Here is a 21,011-nt window from a genome sequence, read left to right as displayed (position 1 = left end):
AGTCTGATTTCATAATGTTTAGATCATGCATGTTTTTTTCAAATCTGCTACGCACACACTTAGTCTGTTGCTCGACAAAACGTATGTGTTATGGCTTTACACCCCCTGCTATATTGTGAATAAAGAGTTACCTGTCTAACAGAACACAGAGGGTGTTCTTTAATGGAAGCCTCTCCAACAAAATCCAGGTAGAATTAGGAATTCCCCAGGGCAGCTGTCTAGGCCCCTTACTTTTTTCTAGCTTTACTAATGACATGCCACTGGCTTTGAGTAAAGCCAGTTGTCTATGTATGCGGATGACTCAACGCTATACACGTCAGCTACCACAGCGACTGAAATGACAGCAACACTTAACAAAGAGTTGAAGTTAGTTTCAGAATGGGTGGCAAGGAATAAGTTAGTCGTAAATATTAAAAAAACTAAAAGCATTGTTTTTGGGACAAATCATTCACTAAACCCTAAACCTCAACTAAATCTTGTAATGAAAAATGTGGAAATTGAGCAAGTTGAGGAGACTAAATTGCTTGGAGTAACCCTGGATTGTAAACTGTCATGGTCAAAACATATTGATACAACAGTAGCTAGGATTGGGAGAAGTATGTCTATAATTGTCACGAATTCCGCCGTTCGTGCAGGCTTCAGCGTTCGTCGTCTCCGGAGTACTAGCTGCTACCGTTTGATGTTCTCTATGTTTGTTTGGTTTTGTCTGATTAGTGCACCTGTTCCATATCACGTATTGATTATGTCACCTATAAGTTTCCTTTGGTTTTGTTTGTAGTTGTGTGTTGTTGTCCGCCTGTCCGTTGGTGATTTGTATTTGCTCTCGTGTATTTAGTGTATTGACGCACTGTTTGCATAATCACTTGTATTTTGTGTATTGACGCACAGTATGGGTAATCGCTCGCCTCCGTTGTGTTGAGGCCCGTTATTTTGTATTGTCGTGTTTTGACTAGTAAAGTCTGTTGGACTATGCTTCTGTGTCCTGCGCCTGACTCCAACACCACATCCACATCAGCTCGTGACAGAACAACACACCATACAATGGAGTCAGCAGGAGCAGCGGCAGCGACCGAGTCGCTGGAGGATCGGGTCAGCTGCCAGGACGCCATGATCCAGCAACTCGGCTCCGCCATGCAGGAGGTAATGAACACCCTGCGCCGATGGGAAAGGGGAGGCATGCCCACACCTCCTCCTACATTACCACCACCATCGGCCAGCCCCACCAGACCAGCTCCGGAATCCAGTGGGATTCGGCTCTCGCTCCCGAGGGCGTATGATGGCACCGCAGCCGGGTGTCAGGGGTTCCTCCTTCAGGTGGAACTCTACCTGGCCACCATACACCCGGCGCCCTCGGGATACGAGAGCGTTTCCGCCCTCATCTCCTGTCTCTCCGGTAAGGCGTTGGAGTGGGCCAACGCCGAATGGAGGGGAATAGACGCCGCCACCATCAGCTACGCAGAGTTCTCCCGCCGCTTCAGGGCAGTTTTCGATCACCCTCCTGAGGGTAAAGCGGCGGGGGAGCGTCTGTTCCACCTCCGACAGGGGAAGAGGAGCGCACAGGAGTTCGCCCTGGATTTCCGGACTCTAGCGGCGGATGCGGGGTGGAATGAGAGGGCCCTCATCGACCACTATAGGTGTAGCCTGCGTGAGGACGTTCGTCGAGAGCTGGCCTGCAGGGACACCAATCTGTCCTTCGACCAGCTAGTGGACATGTCCATTCGTCTGGATACCCTGCTGGGCACCCGCGGACGTCCCGAGATGGGGCCGTCCATTCCATCCCCCAGCAACTCCGAGCCGAGCCCAATGGAGCTCGGGGGTGCTGGCGCTAGAGAGAGAAGGAGAGAGAACCCGAGGGGGGCCGTCCCCTGCACCAGCTGTGGCCGTGGAGGACACACTGCGGCTAGGTGCTGGGGAGGGTCTCCAAGGAATCGAGGCAACAGGTCGCGCACTGGGGAGTCATTTCAGGTGAGTAGGCGCCCCACTCACCCAGAGCTCTCTGTTGTTCACTTGTGTATACCTGTGGTATTTCCTCAGGTTGCATCTCATTCCCAGCATAAGGCGCTAGTCGATTCAGGCGCAGCTGGGAATTTTATTGATCTGAAATTTTGTTCTAAGTTAGGGTTTCCCCTCCTGCCCGTTGAGCACCCTTTCCTGTCCATGCCCTAGATAGCCGCCCGTTGGGATCTGGGTTGATTAGGGAGGTCACAGCGCCACTAAAGATGAAGACGCAGGGGGGTCATGAGGAGATTATTCAGTTGTACCTAATTGACTCTCCTGCGTATCCCGTGGTGCTGGGGCTTCCTTGGTTGATCACCCATGACCCCACCATTTCGTGGCAACAGAGGGCTCTCAAGGAATGGTCTGGCCAGTGTGTTGGGCGATGTTTAGGTGTTTCCGTTGGGGCGACCACGGTGGAGAGTCCGAACCAAGTGCCCGCAATGCACATTCCCCCTGAGTATGAGGATTTGGCACTCGTGTTCAGCAAGACGAGGGCGACGCGATTGCCACCTCATAGACAGGGAGATTGTGCGATAAACCTCCAGACAGGTGCGGCACTTCCGCGGAGCCATGTGTATCCTCTGTCTCAAGAGGAGACGGCGGCTATGGAAACATACATAGCTGAGTCCCTGAGACAGGGATACATACGGCCCTCCACTTCCCCTGCGTCCTCGAGTTTCTTTTTTGTGAAGAAAAAGGATGGAGGTTTGCGCCCGTTTATTGATTATCGTAGTCTCAATCAGATCACTGTGAAATACAGTTACCCTCTACCTCTGATTGCGAGTATGACTGAATCATTACATGGAGCGCGTTTCTTCACAAAACTGGATCTCAGGAGCGCTTATAACTTGGTGCGCATTAGGGAGGGAGATGAATGGAAGACGGCATTTAGTACCACCTCAGGTCATTATGAGTATCTTGTCATGCCATACGGGTTAATGAATGCTCCTTCAGTCTTCCAATCATTTGTGGACGAGATCTTCCGGGACCTGCATGGGCAGGGAGTGGTAGTGTACATTGACGACATCCTAGTGTACTCTGCTACCCGAGCCGAGCATGTAGCCCTGGTGCGCCGAGTGTTGGGTAGGCTGTTGGAGCATGACCTGTATGTCAAGGCAGAGAAATGTCTGTTTTTCCAGGAGTCCATCTCCTTCTTGGGTCATCGGTTGTCCGCGTCAGGGGTGAAGATGGAGGTTGACCGGGTGTCAGCCGTGCGTAACTGGCAAACCCCAACCACTGTTAAAGAGGTGCAGCAGTTTTTGGGTTTTGCCAATTACTACCTGAGGTTTATCCGGGGGTTTGGACAGGTAGCAGCTCCCATTACTTCCCTGCTGAAGGGGGGCCCGGTGCGTTTGCAGTGGTCGGCTGAAGCGGACAGGGCGTTTTGTAAACTGAAGGACCTGTTCACTTGGCTCGGTGCTGGCGCACCCGGACCCCACTTTAGCGTTCCAGGTAGAGGTGGACGCGTCAGAGGCCGGTATTGGGGCAGTACTGTCGCAACGCTCCGGCACGCCTCCTAAGCTCCGTCCCTGCGCTTTTTATTCTAAGAAGCTCAGCCCGGCGGAGCGTAATTATGACGTAGGGGACAGGGAGCTGTTAGCCGTGGTTCAAGCCCTAAAGGTGTGGAGGCATTGGCTTGAGGGGCTCAACACCCTTTTCTCATTCTGACTGACCATCGGAACCTGGAGTACATCCGGGCAGCTAGGAGATTGAACCCTCGTCAGGCTAGGTGGAACATGTTCCTGACCCGGTTCGTTTTTAAGATCACTTACATCCCAGGGTCCCAGAACGGTAAGGCAGACGCCCTGTCCCGGCGGTATGACACAGAGGAGAGGTCCATTGAGCCCACTCCCATACTGCCGGAGTCTTGTCTGGTGGCACCGGTGGTATGGGGGGTCGATGCGGAAATTGAGCGGGCGTTACGCACCGACCCTACTCCCCCAGAGTGTCCAGTGGGTCGGACGTACGTGCAGCTCGAGGTCCGTGATCGTCTCATCTATTGGGCTCATACGTCACCCTCCTCTGGACATCCAGGTATTGGCCGGACAGTGCACTGCCTTAGTGTTAAGTACTGGTGGCCAACATTGGCTAGGGACGTGAGGGTTTATGTCTCCTCCTGCTCGATGTGCGCTCAGTGTAAGGCGCCTAGACACCTGCCCAGGGGGAAGTTACAACCCCTGCCCGTTCCACAACGGCCGTGGTCTCACCTCTCGGTGGACTTTGTTACGGACCTTCCCCCCTCTCAGGGGAATACCACTATTCTGGTCATTGTGGATCGTCTCTCTAAGGCCTGTCGTCTCATTCCTATGCCGGGTCTCTCTACTGCCCTACAGACCGCTGAGGCTTTGTTCACCCACGTCTTCCAGCACTACGGGGTTCCCAAGGATATAGTGTCTGATCGGGGTCCCCAATTCACCTCTAGAGTCTGGAGGGCGTTCATGGAACGCTTGGGGGTCTCGGTTAGCCTTACGTCGGGTTACCACCCTGAGAGTAATGGGCAGGTGGAGAGAGTAAACCAGGATGTGGGTAGGTTTCTGAGATCCTATTGCCAGGGCCGGCCGGAGGAGTGGTCGGGGTATATCCCCAGGGCAGAGATGGCTCAGAACTCTCTTCGCCACTCCTCTACTAACCTGACCCCTTTTCAGTGTGTGTTAGGTTATCAGCCGGTTCTGGCACCATGGCATCAGAGCCAGATCGAGGCTCCTGCGGTGGGTGAGTGGTTTCGGCGCTCGGAAGAAACGTGGAACGCTGCACACGTACATCTGCAGCGGGCCATCCGCAGGCAGAAGGCGAGCGCCGATCTCCACCGCAGTGAGGGTCCAGTCTACACCCCTGGAGATCGAGTCTGGCTCTCGACTCGAACCCTGCCCCTTCGCCTGCCCTGCCGGAAGCTTGGCCGGCGGTTTGTGGGGCCATTTAAAGTCCTGAGGAGATTGAACGAGGTGTGTTACAAGTTGCAACTGCCTAATGACTATCACATTAACCCCTCGTTCCATGTGTCTCTCCTCAGGCCGGTGGTAGCTGGTCCACTCCAGGAGAGTGAGAGAGACCCCTCCGCCTCCACTGGACATTGAGGGGGCTCCGGCGTACTCAGTCCGGTACATCGTGGATTCGAGACGTCGGATGGGGGGTCTACAATATCTCGTGGAGTGGGAGGGGTACGGTCCGGAGGAACGGTGCTGGGTGCCTAGGAGGGACATTTTAGATCCATCCCTCCTGACTGAGTTCCACCGTAGTCATCCTACGCGCCCTGCTCCACGTCCTCCTGGCCGTCCCCGAGGCCGGAGTCCGCGCGTCAAGGGGGGTGGGGTACTGTCACTAATTCCGCCGAGACTGCTCCTCCTCCTTGTTCGGGCAGGCTTCGGCGTTCGTCGTCTCCGGAGTACTAGCTGCTACCGTTTGATGTTCTCTATGTTTGTTTGGTTTTGTCTGATTAGTGCACCTGTTCCATATCACGTATTGATTATGTCACCTATAAGTTTCCTTTGGTTTTGTTTGTAGTTGTGTGTTGTTGTCCACCTGTCTGTTGGTGATTTGTATTTGCTCTCGTGTATTTAGTGTATTGACGCACTGTTCGCGTAATCACTTGTATTTTGTGTATTGACGCACAGTATGCGTAATCGCTCGCCTCCGTTGTGTTGAGGCCCGTTACTTTGTATTGTCGTGTTTTGACTAGTAAAGTCTGTTGGACTAAGCTTCTGTGTCCTGCGCCTGACTCCAACACCACATCCACATCAGCTCGTGACAAAAATATAGCGCTGCTCTGCATTCTTAACAGCACTATCAACAAGGCAGGTCCTACAGGCCCTAGTTTTGTCGCACCTTGACCACTGTTCAGTCGTGTGGTCAGATGCCACAAAGAGGGACTTAAGTAAATTGCAATTGGTTCAGAACAGGGCAGCACGGCTGGCCCTTGGATGTCCACAGAGAGCTAACATTAATAATATGTATGTCAGTCTCTCCTGGCTCAAAGTGGAGGAGAGATTGACTTCATCACTACTTGTATTTGTGAGAGGTATTGAATGTTGAACTATTGGCACACAGCTCGGACACCCATACATACCCCACAAGACATGCCACCAGAGGTCTCTTCACAGTCCCCGAGTCCAGAACAGACTATGGGAGGCGCACAGTACTACATAGAGCCATGACTACATGGAACTCTATTCCACATCAAGTAACTCATGCCAGCAGTATTTAAAAAACAGATAGAAGTACACCTTATGGAACAGCGGGGACTGTGAAGCAACACAAACATAGACACATGCATACAAACACACGATAATATACACACTATACACACATGTACACGTGGATTTTGTGTTATAGATTTGTGGTAGTAGAGTAGAGGCCTGAGGGCACACACTTAATATGTTGTGAAATCTGTTATGAATGTATTGTAATGTTTTTAAAATGTATAGCTGCCTTAATTTTGCCTTGGCAGCACCTAATGGGGATCCATAATAAATACAATACAAATACAATACAAATATACTGTGCGATGATCTGCAGTGCATCTGGATGGTTCGTACGTGTATCTATTCTGTGTTGTGTCTGTGTGTTGTAGACTGCGCTGGTGGTGGAGATCCCTCCCTACAGGAACCAGAGAATATCCAGCCCAGTGCAGGTCAACTTCTACGTCTGCAATGGCAAGAGAAAGAGGAGCCAGTACCAACGCTTCACCTACCTCTCCCCAAACGGTAACCCCACAAACCTTCAGCTTTACCTCCTCACTTACAAGTGGTTTAGTGGTTTATTATTCCTACTAGTGTTGCTTGAAAAGTGATAAAGGGGTCATATACGCTCATGCATTATACCTGCAGTGTTATCCAATTATACCTTTCAGTGTTTCCCCCTAAATCATTTTCACTCCACAAAAACACATGCAATCTGTTGTAGCTTCTGCCTGACTCCGCTGCGTCCCAGGCTCTGTTGAGCGAGGGCAGAAGTGAAGCAGAAGATGTGAGGTGTGTTTATTTGGTTGCAAGCTTGAGTTCTCCAGCGATGAGGTATGAAGTGTTGATTGACAGAGCCTCTGGGCATTGTTGACGTTACGATGAGAAGTCAGTCACTGAACCGTCGAGCTTGCTCTCACACCTCACCTCACACACAACTCACGGGAACATCCATCACACACAACTCACGTTCTCCACTACACACTAACGTGCCCCCTGGTCTCCACGTTTATAGTTGGCTTGACACATTGGAATGTGAAGAAGTTATTGGGATTAGGAGTCATTTCACAGTCTTACATCACCAACTAAATACCTCTCATTCTGGGCTCAGAGTAAATATACATTTGTCATATCCAAGTTTCATGCATAGACACATTGATATTGATTGAAATCCATTGATGCTGCTAGAAACAACATTGTTAATTATTCACAGCTTGCTGCATCTCTCTCTCCTTCTCTCCTTCTCTCTCTCTCTCTCTCTCTCTCTCTCTCTCTCTCTCTCTCTCTCTCTCTCTCTCTCTTTATATCCCATGTTAAATTAAGAATCAGGCCCAACAGTGCTTAAACGCAGCCTTCACCTTTAAACTGACAAAATGTTATTCTAAGACTCCCTAAACACTTCAATGATCACCAGCTGCTATTGTATTCTGGAGGAGATAAGAAGCAATGACTCAGGCCTTTGGACGCGATTCTAAGAGAGAGAGACCGCATCACCACCTTGACAACGAACAAAGGGCCCTATTTGGAGATGGTTGATGGGAGCAAGAGAGTGAAAGAGAGAGTGAGTGAGAAAGAGATTGAGAAAGGGAGAGGTGAGGAGGGGGAGTAGAGAGAGAGAGAGGGGGGGAGAGGGGGGGGAGAGAGCGAGAGGGGGAGGGAAAGAGCGAGAGAAGGGGAGCCAGGACATTTTGGGTAACTGGCCCTAGCAGAGCAACCGGTGGTGGGAGTTGAGGACAGACAAACTCTGGCCATATTTGGCAGCCCCACACAAACCAGGGAGACAGACAAGGAGATAAGCTGTACAAGGAGAAGACTTATCACGCTTTGACCGTTGCATCTTCACGTCATTTTCACAGAGAGTCAACATGATCCAATTAACAGATGAATGGGGTGTGCTCTCTGTTACGATGCCAAATAAACTAAATTGCAGTGGGGACCACACAAGCAGGGGCAGTGTCTTTATGACGGAACATAATGTACCTCTAGAGTCACAGTTCACCAGACCTTCTTATTTCTTATTTTTATATTTATTCATGTTTATAAACTGGGTGGGGTGAGCCCTGAATCCTGATTGGCTGAAAGTTGTGGTATATCCGACCGTATACCACGGGTATGACAAAAAATATATTTTTACTCTTCTAATTATGTTGGTAATCAGTTTATAATAGCAATAATGCATCTTGGGGTTTGTGGTATATGGCCAATAGAACAGCCCTTAGCCGTGGTATATTAGCCAAATACCACACCTCCTCGGGCCTTATTGCTTAAATATAATTTATTCAACACAATAGTCAACAAGCAATAATAAACAACTCAGACAATACTGAGTAGCAATAGTGCCACATTTTCCTACAGAGCTCATTTCCATCCGTAGTCCCTGGAAGTCCCTGAGCTTACCTCTCATCTAGTTCCTCTGCATGTCTGTCTGGCCATGGACACGTGTCTGGGTGAAGTGGCCTCTACTGTATATGACTTTAGCAAACAGAACTGTTTCAACTGGGCTAAGGTAAAAGAGAAGCCCTAATTATATCTGTCCAAGATAAGATACAGGTTGTCATCAAAGCAAACTGATCTCTAAGTCACAATGAGGATAATTATAACAGTGATATATAAATAGCAAAGGAGAGGAAAACCTGGTTGTTTGCTTTTGAGGGTTTCACTGTGTGAGAGTGTTTGAACACATACATAGAGAGCCAACTCAGCACTGTGGCCAGGTATGGGTGGTGGTGTGTGTTACATAGAGGTCGCTCTCATCACTTCCTCCTTCGCCCATCTGAGCGGGGCTTCCGGCCCTCTGGCCCACTTTAAGCACAGTTGTGGTCGTCAATTATGCTTTCTAAAAATAACTCTCGTTCACGCTCGGGTGTCTGCTCGCCTCTGTGCTCGTCTATAAAAAAGCAAAACCACCACTTAAAAAAGCCCCGCTTGTTTGAAAAAACAGAAGTACGAAACAAACAATCTGCGGTCCACCAATCACTATTGAAAACAACTTGTATTTTCCACTGTAGTCAGGTGATGTTTTCTCTACTCATTCATGTCAAACATAATCAGACAAGTGTGTGAAAAGGTCTATTGAACATGTTGACAACCCAAAGCTTTCACTGTAGCACCTCAAGCCTGTTCGGTGTAGCTACATGCCCAAGGAAGGAAACGAGATAATATGTATTTGAATCGTTTCCTCTCCATCTTCTAAATAGGACAGTCATATCTCATGGGGGAGGCATTGTTTCTGTCGTGTAAACATCATCTCATTCTTATCCCCCCTTTAGTTTAGTCACGCCTCAGAGCTAGTACTGATATTATTATCAGATGCAGTCTGGAGGATTGGAAACGATTGAGTCTTTGCCAGGTTTGACAGGTGAAGATAAGCTTGAATGGCAAGGCTGTCGTAGGCCTGTTATGTCCTACACAAGCAAGAAAGGAGTAGCGGATTTGAACCGTTGCTTATTCCAGATGTTATCGGGAATATTCTTCAGGATTTCATACAGGGGATTTTTCAAATGGGCAATTAGCATGGTAATAATGCCGTTGCATATTGATGCCAAAACAATAGAATGTAGATTGTCTTATGACATTTTTTAAAATTGTCTTTGTGTTTCTCAAAATGCTCTTCATTGTCCTCACTTTCCTTTACAATTTCATGTTAGTCCAATGAATTTGATGACTAAAGCTTAATAAGTTTGTCTGGAAAGTGCATTGTCATGAGTTACAATTTGAGAGGAGAAAGATCCAAGAATTTAAGCAATATGTCACTCTGAAGTTATTCATTTTTTTAGACTCTAAAATGTGCTGTTGGCAGCAGTTGTGGTTTGTATAAATCACCACATATCCGATGTTGCGATGAACGTACAGCACAAGTGTCCTTGTCTACCTCCTAGTGTGTGTGTGTGTGAGCGTTGCTTTTCTTTTCCGAGCTCATTTCCAATCATTCTTGCATAAGTAAAGACTTAACATGCCGTCCTTTTCTTCTCCTTTAATAAGAAACAGTTTCACCAAACCACATAAAACAACAAACGTCAAAAGTGCTGGCGCTGACAAAAGCCCAACCGAAGTCAGTTCTCGGAATGCCTTTATTTTCACAAGCCGTTTGGAGGTTCCTCCTCTAGATCGGGTTGTATTATTAACAGCAACGGGTGCTGCTGCTGATTCCTGCCCATAGGTTTGTGGTCTGAGACATGGGAGGGAGGAGAGAGAGGGGTATGTTCAGAAGAAACAAGAGAGACACGTACATGAAAACTTAACGAACCGCACGCTGTGAACTTCTCCCCAAAGATGTGTCATGGTAACCAAACTGGAGACTGAGACGTTTCAGTGTTTCCAGGTTAGGATAGTGACAGACACACACACACACAGACACACTCACACACACATGTACATGGCCTACGTAGACTAGGACACCAGCCGTCAGCCAGATTGCGACCACAGTGGGACGTAGTGAATTAGACACCTGTGAGTTGATGACTACCACCATGAAGCACCACCTGCTCCATTCTGAATATCAGAGATGCAGCTAGCATACTTAGGGCCCTGAGTTTTTCCTAACCACATGAACTGACCGGGAAAAACTGGTGGTCTGCTATAACTATTGCCTGGAGTTTTTCCTAGTCAGGTCACATGTTCAGGAAAAACTCAGGACCCTAGGTATAATGCATTGTGCACACTCTTTCCACAGTGCAATCAAACCAGCTATTTTATGGAGACAGTAGAGCATTTCCACGCCATAGTTTCACTCTGAGAGCAGAGCAGCCAATCGTAATGAGAATCAGAGTGCATCCCAGAAAACCCTCTTGCCCGGCTGTCTCTTCCCTTCACACGACAACCTGCCGGGCCTAGACCCTCTGTGCTCAACACCCCACAAATCCGTCCTCGAACCCTCACCCCCATCCCTGGAAGGAAACCAGTTCCTAATAAATACTCCGATCAGGCCTGATCACTTTAATGCGAGCAGACAGACACAGATAGCCAGAGATGGGGAGAAAAACATGTGCAGAGCGTAAACTGTCTGTGGGCCATAACCCGCAGGTTGGGAGGAAATAGAAGCCAGCTGGGGATGGGACTCACAGGGTGAATCTGCTTTCATGGAACTGGTTGGGGGGAGTGTGTGTGTTTGGGGGACACGCACACAGATAGTCGTCGGCAGGTAGTCTAGTGGTTAAGGGCGTTGGGCCAGTAACTGAAAGGTCGCTGGTTCGAATCCCAGAGCCAACTAGGTGAAAAATGTTGATGTGCCCTTGAGCAAGGCACTTAACCCTAATTGTTCCTGTAAGTCGCTCTGGATAAGAGTGTCTGCTAAATTACTAAAATATAAAAGATGGAAGGAGTGGTCAGAGAGACGGGGGGGAGACAGATTGAGGAATGATTGGTTAGAGTGGGGGAGAAATATAGAGCTGAATAGAGGAGAGCTCAAAGGATCCCTCTGTCTCTCATTCTGGATATATGAAAGGAGGGGGAATGTGTGACAGAGCGTGCAAGTCTCAGGGAAGGTGGGAGACTGTGAAGCTGTGCTTGATTTACAGAATAAATCAGATTACTATCTATGTAGAGTTTACACTTTTGGGACTATTCCATTGATTCCACTGCAATAGTCAAGCTCAATCAAATGCAGCTAAAGTATAGAAAACAGAAAACAAATACTAGACCTAGCATGAACCCAGGTCTGGGCTATGGAGAGCCTGTTACAAGGCCTAGTATGATATTCCCTAGTAAGTGTATGGAGGCGTCATCCTGGGACTTTCCTAAGGATACATACCTTACCTCTGGGACAGATGGGAACGGGCTTCCCACTGGGTAATCACACCAGCTCATCTCACCCCAAAGGAGACTGGGGGTGTGAAAGTTAATCTCTCAGCTAAATCCTGGCCCAACAATAATAACATCATAACATCATGATAGGGCTGTTTTTCATCTGATAAAAACACTCATTTATTCAGACAATGGAAGTACATTTAAGAAATGCTTATTAGTATTATTAACACCAACATGTTTTGGCGTGACGCCTTCATCACGCCTTTGTTTTTACACTGCTGCTACTCACTGTTTATTATCTATGCATAGTCACTTTACCCCTACCTACATGTACACATTTTTATTTTTTACTTTAGTTTATTTAGTAAATATTTTCTTAACTCAATTTCTTGAACTGCATTGTTGGTTAAGGGCTTGTAAGTAACCATTTCACGGTAAGGTCTACACCTGTTGTATTCGGCGCATGTGACAAATAAGATTTGATTTGATTTGATCAGGATTTACTTATTCTTACTTTGTTATATAGTAAAAAGTAACTATTATTAGAAATACACTTATGATGGCCTATTTGTTGGGCTGAATAGAGTGTCAGAAGATATTTAGAGTGATTCAGACCAAAACACTTATGATTGGCATCGAACACTAACCACACCCATTAACACATTTAACTGTGTGCAGAAATAGCAACAGACCGTGCATGTATTGTGACTCAGAAGCTTTTAGTTATTCATCTGGGTGTCTTAATTCAAGCCTAGTTGTGTCAGAGTACTCGTGGCAGAATCGGAGCATGGGGGGGTTTATAAAGAGTTTTCTTAGGGCAACCTGGCCTTTTCGTCTTCTCCTTAAGGTTTGGGTCTTTGTGTGTGTGTGTGTGTGTGTGTGTGTGTGCGCGCGTGTGTGTGTGTATGTGTGTGTATGTGCGAGCGTGCATGTGTGTGTAACTGGGGGATATGTTTAAATATTCAATAAATAGTGCATACGTTATGGTCAGTCTCCGAAAGATGAAAACTGATCTTGATGATTGCACAGCCAGGAAACCTACTGTACGATGATTGTCAGTCCAAACTAATCAGGAAATGGCGGAAACATCTCCCAAATGGACTCTGAGTGATTTGGAAGACGGCGGCATGAGCAAGTGGGGTCATAGCACTCTCCTCCTGCATTAGCTGAAGTCAGAGCTCCTGAAACCGCAGGCATACCATACTCTCTTAAGGAGCACGGACCACCCCAATCAAATCATCCTCTCTCTCTCTCTTTCTGTCCTGAGAGCAACAATTGCTTTTGGAGCATGGAGGCCTAGGGGTCCCAGGCTCCTGCAGCAGCAGCCCAGCCGCTTTAAAGCACTCTTTTATAGGATATCAGAGCTGAAGGAGAGTCCAAAGAAAATTGCGCCGTTTCATGATTAGAGCCAGCTGTGGTTTTCTGCTCTGATGACTCATCTTTTTTTTGTTTTCTTTTTTGGGGGTGGGGTGGGGGTGGGGGTGGTTCTGAGCTGGCGTTTGAGTGGCCCAGCCAATGACACAGAGTCTCTTTTAATCGCTGGTTGTTTGTTTGGTTTTGGAGGGTATCCTACCCACAATCCATCTCACTACACCAACTCCTTTACTCATACTCTCAGTCACTCATTCAGCCACGTGGACCTACCTCACGTTTCTAATCTCTCTTCTCTTTTTTCTCTCTCTCTCTCTCCCTCCCTCCCTCTCTCTCTCTCTCTTTTTCCAGTCCCGATAATAAAGACAGAACCGAATGATGAATATGAGCCTCTGGGGGCTCAGGGGCTGTCTGTTCATTCCAAGCCTTACTATGGCCAACCCAGGCTCACTCCTATCATACCTGTGGGGGACGCTGACACCTGCCTGGTCGGGGGTTATCCTTCCTGCCCGCCTTGCCATGGCAGCATTGGCAGCATGCCCGCCTCCTCACCCAGTTCCAGCCCAACACTGCACGACCTGTCCCCCGTGGCTTACCCCAAGTGCCTCTCCACCAGCCCTACGCACGCCCACATCAGCCCCTTGGCGTTCACCATCCAGGAGACGCCAGGGCAGCGCGTAGTGTCGCTGATTCACCCTTCCTCGCCCGACCATGCTCCACTGGGAATGCTCCACTCCCAGGGCAGCAGCCCACATCACCTTGGTAGCCCCGGTCCCCATGGCTACCACACACTCTACCCCAACAGCAGCCCCTCTTCCTCCCCTGGGTCCCACCCCTCAACTCCAGGGGGGGCAGCAGAGAGCCCGTTCGCCCAGGCACCACCTTACAGCCCCACCCAGGGACAGAGCCAGACCCAGGCCAGGAGCAGCCCTCCCAGCCTGCTGCCGGAGGACGCCAGCCCCCCCTCCCTAGCCGTCACCGTCAAGCGGGAACCCCAGGATCTGGACCAGATGTACCTGGATGATGGTGAGTCACAAGAACAAGGTTTATCTACCTAGACCTGTCAATCAAAGCTAGTGACATTACATCATCATCGTCATCATCCTTATCACATTGGTGTTGTTTTTCCTTATGAAAACACAGGGTCATAAAAATCATTTGATTCTCGTTTCTCTGTAGAATGTTCAATTTACAGTGCACATTACATTAACTTTACACCTTTGCTTATCTACACACCCACACCCACCCACACCCTTTCCCCGCATCTCCCTCTTTCCTGGCGAATTTCAGCGCTATCAACCATGGGTTTACGTCAGATTTGTTAATTTTAGGCATTCCAGATTCATTTTGTTTTCGCAACTACCGTGTATGTTGTCCGAGTTAGTAGCAACTTTATTTTAACAGTCAATTGGTCCTTGATGGGATTTCGAAACAATCTGTCAAAACATCAGAAGCGGTGAGGTCAGGCAGGGAGTAAGAGAACAAAAACAGTGGCGCACGCGTGCCGGACCCGACTGTTGACACAACGACTAATGAAGGAAGCAAAACAATGGGTAGGGGTTTCCTGAGCTGCAACGCTTTTCCCTCCCTCGCTGCGAGGGAAGTCAGGAGGCAGGAGGCGCTTTGTTTTCCCGTGTTTTCCCTGCGGAGTGTGTAGTGTTGGAGCTGACGTCATCGAGGGAGGCTGTGGAGGCTGGGGGTCACCAGAGCCCCTCTGGATGTGAGCCCAGGCACAGCCAGGGGAATGGGGGAACGAGGATTTGTGTGTAGACCCCCTGTGTAATACTTCATGTGTCGTCCCCCCCCTCATAATCGTCCCTCCCTCTGGTCCCTCCCAGCCTGTTATGGCCCTGTTGGGGTTGCTCATCACATAGTTGTTATGCTCTGATTGTGCGGTACCCAGCATCCGTGGCGGTATGCCAGAAGAGATAAAGTCCCCCTGCATCCAAACAGGAGGAACAAGGCGAATCCCCACTCAACTCAGGAACATCACTCTTCCTGTGCACCTTTTGTTTCACTCCTACTGTAAACAACATACACTGTGTGTGTGCATGCGTGCTCCAGAGCCAACAAGGGAGTACAGGGGTGATGGGCATTGGGGGCCGAGGGGTTTAGTAGCAGAGCTGTAATTGAAATGTGGTTGTCAGCAAATCTGTCCGTCCTGTTAGTCCTCACCTCGTAAACAGACAATAGAGAGAAGTGTGGACTGTCTGTCTGTTATCAACTCCATAAAATGAGCATGGACAACACTCAAAATAGGACATTCTATAAGTCTTTGTCACTTCACACATCCAGAACTAGCATCTATCTTCTGACTCTGCCCCAGCTCCTGACATATTTCCCCTTACAGTACATTGAAACAAGAGAACACTGGCGCTAAATCCAAAGGAAATACGATTAGCATTGTCATGTACATGTCCAATTCCTTCTCAAACTTCTCAGTAGTTATGGCAGGCAAAGGAGCCAGAGTATGATAATTAATCGAATAAGAGTGAAACTCAAGCTTTATTTTGTGCTAGGTAAAAGGTTGTTAGGGGGTCATTTTACGCCGTAATTTGTATAGTATGGAAATATTCAAAATTTAAAATTATAACCCTTAAGAAGTAACCTTGTCTTCATGCTCCACCACCGTCACCACCACCCCATCCACTGTCACTTTAGCGGTGCCCATCTCTCTGGACCCAGTGGACAAATGTTATTGGGCCTGTGATTACAGATGCATTAGAGATACCCAGGAATGCGTATTGATTGGCAGAGGCCTACCAAGGCGGCCCTGGTAAAACCTTGGCGCGCTGCAATCTCGCCTCATCTAATGTCTTGAATAAGCATCTGTGGTGGGCTAACTGCGCTCCTGGAGTCCCAGTAAGTGTGCGGTGGTAACAGCATACTCCAAAGGCATCTGCACCCTGTACCGCTTAGGCCCACCGGCCCCATTCCGGACCATTCCGGCCCCCTCAAATGAGCCTGAGATCAAAATAAATTAGACTTGGGAGAAGTCGGCGAGTGGCGAGCTCCCTTTCCACAGTCATTACCGTCAGTTATTATCATATGTTAGCGAGTTGCTCCATTAGAGGGGCGACAGTAGGGGATGACCTCACCAGGCGGTTGGGCAGGCGGTGGTGATTTAGCGCTAGCCACATAGCATAGTGTCCCACCCTGGCCTGTTTGGAGCCATTGATTTGAGCTCTGCAACGGGACAACACTTGAGCTTCCCCAGAGTGAACACTCCCACACTCAGGCCTCAGGCTCTCATCAGCCAGAGGAAACGTCTCTCACTGGCCTTCGGCTCGCACGGCTAACCCAGCCCCCGAGAAATCACTCAACCTATCAACAGGCTGAGCTACTGTACCGTAAGGAGCTCTGTTGTCAGTGTGGGGTAGATATGTAGGAGATCTAGAGGGGGAGGGGATGACAAGTTGAACATAAGCCCCTCTAACTGCCCTTCAACCCCCTAACCCCCTACCCCCTCCCAGCTAGCACCACTCCATCCACTACTTCTGTGATGGAGCATTGGAGCCTCGAGGCTAGCTAACTGCAGGACATTACGCACCGTCTGTCTGTAAAAGGGTGCCCCAAAGCTTTTTGGGTAATGTCCAGGAGCTGCGATTGTATTTAAATTGATGAATGATCAGTTGGCTTGTGCTGGGGATGTATTTAGGACTGCTGGCCTGCGGCCGCCATTGGTTCGCTGCAGCAGGGGTCTGTCTGTCTCACGATAGCCAGGAGAGTTGAGTGAGCGAATAAACCTGGACCAAGGTCCATGGATTGATGCTTAGGGGGAATGGAAGCAATATGTATGTTAAAGTGAATTTTCAAGAGGTCGTTGTATTGTCTCGGGCCCATTGTCATACGCCAAACGCAATATATACATATTTTATGTGAGGTTTACATTAACCAGAAGTTTCTAGAAGTAAAAAAAGACATTTCACGTTGAGTCATACCCCTCGCTCTCTTTAATCCGGGGTGATTCACAATACATATGGCATTGAGTACAATGTCATGCAAACGACATCGATAAAAACAATAGAAGTTATGAAGAATGAGGAGGGCAGTATATTTACGCTTGCCTTGTTAGCCTGGCTAATTAACCCATAAAACAGGGGGCTGTGATGACGCCATGTTTTGTCACACGTCCTAGCCGAGCTGCAGTTGCGGTGACATCATACCCCCTCCCGTCACACGCACACACATATCCGCTTTGATCCTAGACTTGGCTGCTGTTTACTCAGCAGATTTGAAGGTTTTGGGACACATTACGCACCCCCAGTCCTCGATCCAGGGTGCTTATGAAGGCCTCTTTGTGCCTGTGTGTGTGTGTGTGTGTGTGTGTGTGTGTGTGTGTGTGTGTGTGTGTGTGTGTGTGTGTGTGTGTGTGTGTGTGTGTGTGTATGTGTACATGTACGCAAGTGTGTAATGCAGTCATAGTTTACAGGCCTGGGCATCTGTCTGATCCAGCGAGGCTGCCGCTGTGTGTCTTCTCTCATTAGCTTCTGGTGTGATGGGTGATATCATGAAGCGCAGCTGAATTAGCACAGGGCTAACGCTAATCAGCCAGCCAGACTCTTACCATCTGGTTACAGCTGAATACAGAGGGGCCTTATTCACCCACATGAGAAAAACGCAACCAAATGTACACTGCTGATTTCTGACACTTGAGATGTGTATTCTGATTACCTTATATTTCAGGGTCAGCTTGCCAGTAGTTGTTTCCTCCTCAACTCAAGTTTTCTACAATTGAAATGAAATTGAAGTTATTTTTCGGAACTGAAAACAGACCCGGTGTTGCATGAGGCAGAGAGCAGAGAAAACAGACCCTGTGTTGCATGAGGCAGAGAGTCAGACGTGAGTGGCAACAGGTTTCTAGACGGACCTCGTCTTTCCACCCTCTCTTTTTCTCTCCTTCTATCCATTCCCCAACAACAATACAGCATTCTAACATTTCTGAGGATCCCCGTCCGCCACCGTTCCCCTCCAACGGTAACTCAAGCTTTTCTCATGGAAACTTTTACACATCCTGGCAAGGTGCCCAGACCCCAGGACTCTGCAAAACCCCTAATGATGATTGAGAGCGTGTCCGCACCGCTCTGAAAACATGCTGAGTCTCTAACATCGGAGTGTGTGTGTGTCGCGAGGCTGGCGTGGAGGTGGGGTGAGGGGGTTCATTAAAGACGCTGCGGTTGGGGTGGGGGGGTGTCTAATGGGACGGACTCTCTGAGCTGTTGTTATTGAGTTTCTCCCGTGTATGTGTGTGCGTGCGTGTGTGCTTGCATGCGTGCGTCCTGCCTGCATGTGTGTGTGTCTGTGTCTGCGAGCCTGCGTGTATGTGTGAGGTGGAAAGGTAGACCATCTGATGGTCAGCCGTTAGCGGTTAGAGCCTGTGCTTTCACAACACTCGCCCTTTAACCCCCAGCTCTGCTGGGAGGGGGCGGAGCCTGGGCTAATAGAGGCGGGAGAGCAGGACTCTCTGTTGGTTAAGTGCAGTGTCAAGACCTCCTATCCCCACGGCTTATGCTTCATGCTATTGACAGGTATAATAGAAGGGTGATGGCTTCTTTATTATTTATGACTTCAGAGAGGATGTGGACTTTTTAATATTGTTATTATTGCTGCCTTTTCATGTTAGGAATCTTGTTTTCCTGGCAGGACCTTGAACTGATGGTGGATAAAGGAGGGTGTAAGCTTTTGGGAAGTTTTATAATGGTAGGAAAAAATTATACAAGTCCGTATGATAGGCCTCTGAGAGCCATTGACGGTTTAGGAGATGGTTAGAGAAACTATGAAGATCACTACGACATTGTATCAACTGAAGATTTCTCCTAGTGGAATCAAAACCATGTCTTGTACCCTAAGATTTAAACAAATATTTTTATAATTTTACTATTGTTATCATAGACTGGCCCAATGTACTATTAGTCACGAGTAATATCCTTTCTTTGCTTATCACATTACTTACGTATATAGTAGGATAGGATATGCAATGACTTAGAAACAGGATTAAGTCCAAAGCAAGGAACGTCTTCAGAGAGATCTCTCCACTCCTTACACTTTTAATGTAACTATTTGATGTTCTGTTGTATAATTAATGCATGCTGGACTCAATGAAACCTTGAAATCAGCATATACCATGATCTAATGGTCATAGCAAGATCTCATCGAGCTTTGAGGAATAGGTTACCTTAGCACTGTGTGTGTGTGAAGCACTTTGGATTACCTTTAGCACTGTGTTCTGTTTCCTCTCAGTGTGCTTTTATCTCTGTCCTCTTGGTGAGGCTTGAGAAGTTCTCTGGTTCCTGTTTGGGACCAGCTGCTTTCTACACGTTCTCCCCTATTATGACATGTCATCGTGTTATTGGCTCTCTGGTCCAAGATATTCCTATTTAAGTGGTTACATATAATGGTGAAAGTATGGTAACCTGTCCACATCAAGCTTTGAATTACAGTATCTTTAGTAATATAGTAAACTCATAAGGAAGGTGATTTCCAAAATGGCGTAGCAGTGTGTTCGTGTTTTCTATAGTGTCCTCATGTAAATAGCCTGTTAATTTTTTTCTTTGTCTTTTTCATGTATATTTTCATGTATATTTCTCAATCTCACTTTCCATCCGTTAACTAAATATACTTTCCTGCAACCCGCCTTACCCAATGTGGAACGGATTCTATTATTTATTTTTATCCAGAACCTCTGGCTGAAACTAGCCAGCTAGCCAGCTAACTAGCTACTTGCTATTAGCCACCGTTAGCGGTCTTCACCATTGTCCGTGGCCTGCACTACCTACCAGCCAGCTCTAGCCTGGACAGTTATCGGCCAGTCTGCACATCGCGCTATCGAGCCAGAGCAAATCGGATTTTCTGCCGGAATCACTGGACCTTAACACCGGATCATCGCAACTAGCTAGCTGCAACAGAGTGGCTGTTGTTGTTGTTGGCTAATCACCACTGTCCGAAGCTAGCCCCAGTTAGCCTTGAGCTAGCCTCGAGCCAGGCCCATCTCCCGGCTATCTACCTCTCTGTCAACCGGACGGGACCTCCTAGTGTTGACACGGAGCCCCACCGATCCATCACGACTGGCGACGTAAACGTCTGATGTGGTTTCAACAGGCTTCCCGTTGCGACGACCACGAAGATCCATCTGCTAGCCCCGGCCCGCTAGCACGCGCAATCAATAGCCGTGCCTCCTGCTCGCCTGTGCTTTAGCAGCCTACGATCTGCTCCCGGGCTTACTTAGTGCTGTTCACTGGACCTTATGATCACTCAGCTACAAAGCTAATGCCTGCTGGACTGTTCCTTTACACGGTATCTCATCCTGTTTTTCTGTTTAGCCTCAGCCCAAACTTTCGTCGCCATTACCAGTTGTTGTCTTAGCCCTCTCGAATTACACCTGTGATTGCGTTATGCCTCTCACCCATGTCAATATGCCTAGCCATTTGCTGTTTGGGTTAGTTCTTATTATACAATTTCACTGTAGAGCCCCAAGTTCAGCTCAACCAGCCTCAGAGAGCTCCTTTGTCCCACCCCCCATACACGCGGAGACCGACTCATTCGGTACCTCCAGTGATGCTATCTCTTTCATAGTTACCCAATGCTTAGGTGTACCTCCACTGTACTCATATCCTTCTATATCCTTGTCTGTACATAATGCCCTGAATCAATTCTACAACGCCCCTCTTCTCTGTACCCAACGCACTAGAAGACCAGTTCTTAAAGCCTTTAGCCGTATCCTTA

The 21,011-nt window shown here is 48.2% G+C and overlaps 1 protein-coding gene across 2 annotated transcripts in view; it reads left to right on the top strand.

The window, feature by feature from the left end:
* Positions 1-21,011, top strand: part of LOC121540876 (nuclear factor of activated T-cells, cytoplasmic 1) — a 74,703-nt gene that overhangs the window by 39,294 nt on the left and 14,398 nt on the right. For both annotated transcript variants that reach the window (XM_045207917.1, XM_045207918.1), the window contains exons 8-9: positions 6,566-6,698; positions 13,641-14,315. In XM_045207917.1, coding sequence (XP_045063852.1) covers positions 6,566-6,698; positions 13,641-14,315 — 808 coding nt within the window. The remainder of the gene's footprint in view (positions 1-6,565; positions 6,699-13,640; positions 14,316-21,011) is intronic.

Source organism: Coregonus clupeaformis, chromosome 26 (assembly GCF_020615455.1).
Source record: "Coregonus clupeaformis isolate EN_2021a chromosome 26, ASM2061545v1, whole genome shotgun sequence".
Lineage (NCBI taxonomy): Eukaryota > Metazoa > Chordata > Actinopteri > Salmoniformes > Salmonidae > Coregonus > Coregonus clupeaformis.
The sequence above is the reverse complement of the archived record's forward strand: the minus strand, read 5'-3'. Positions and strand labels throughout refer to the sequence as shown.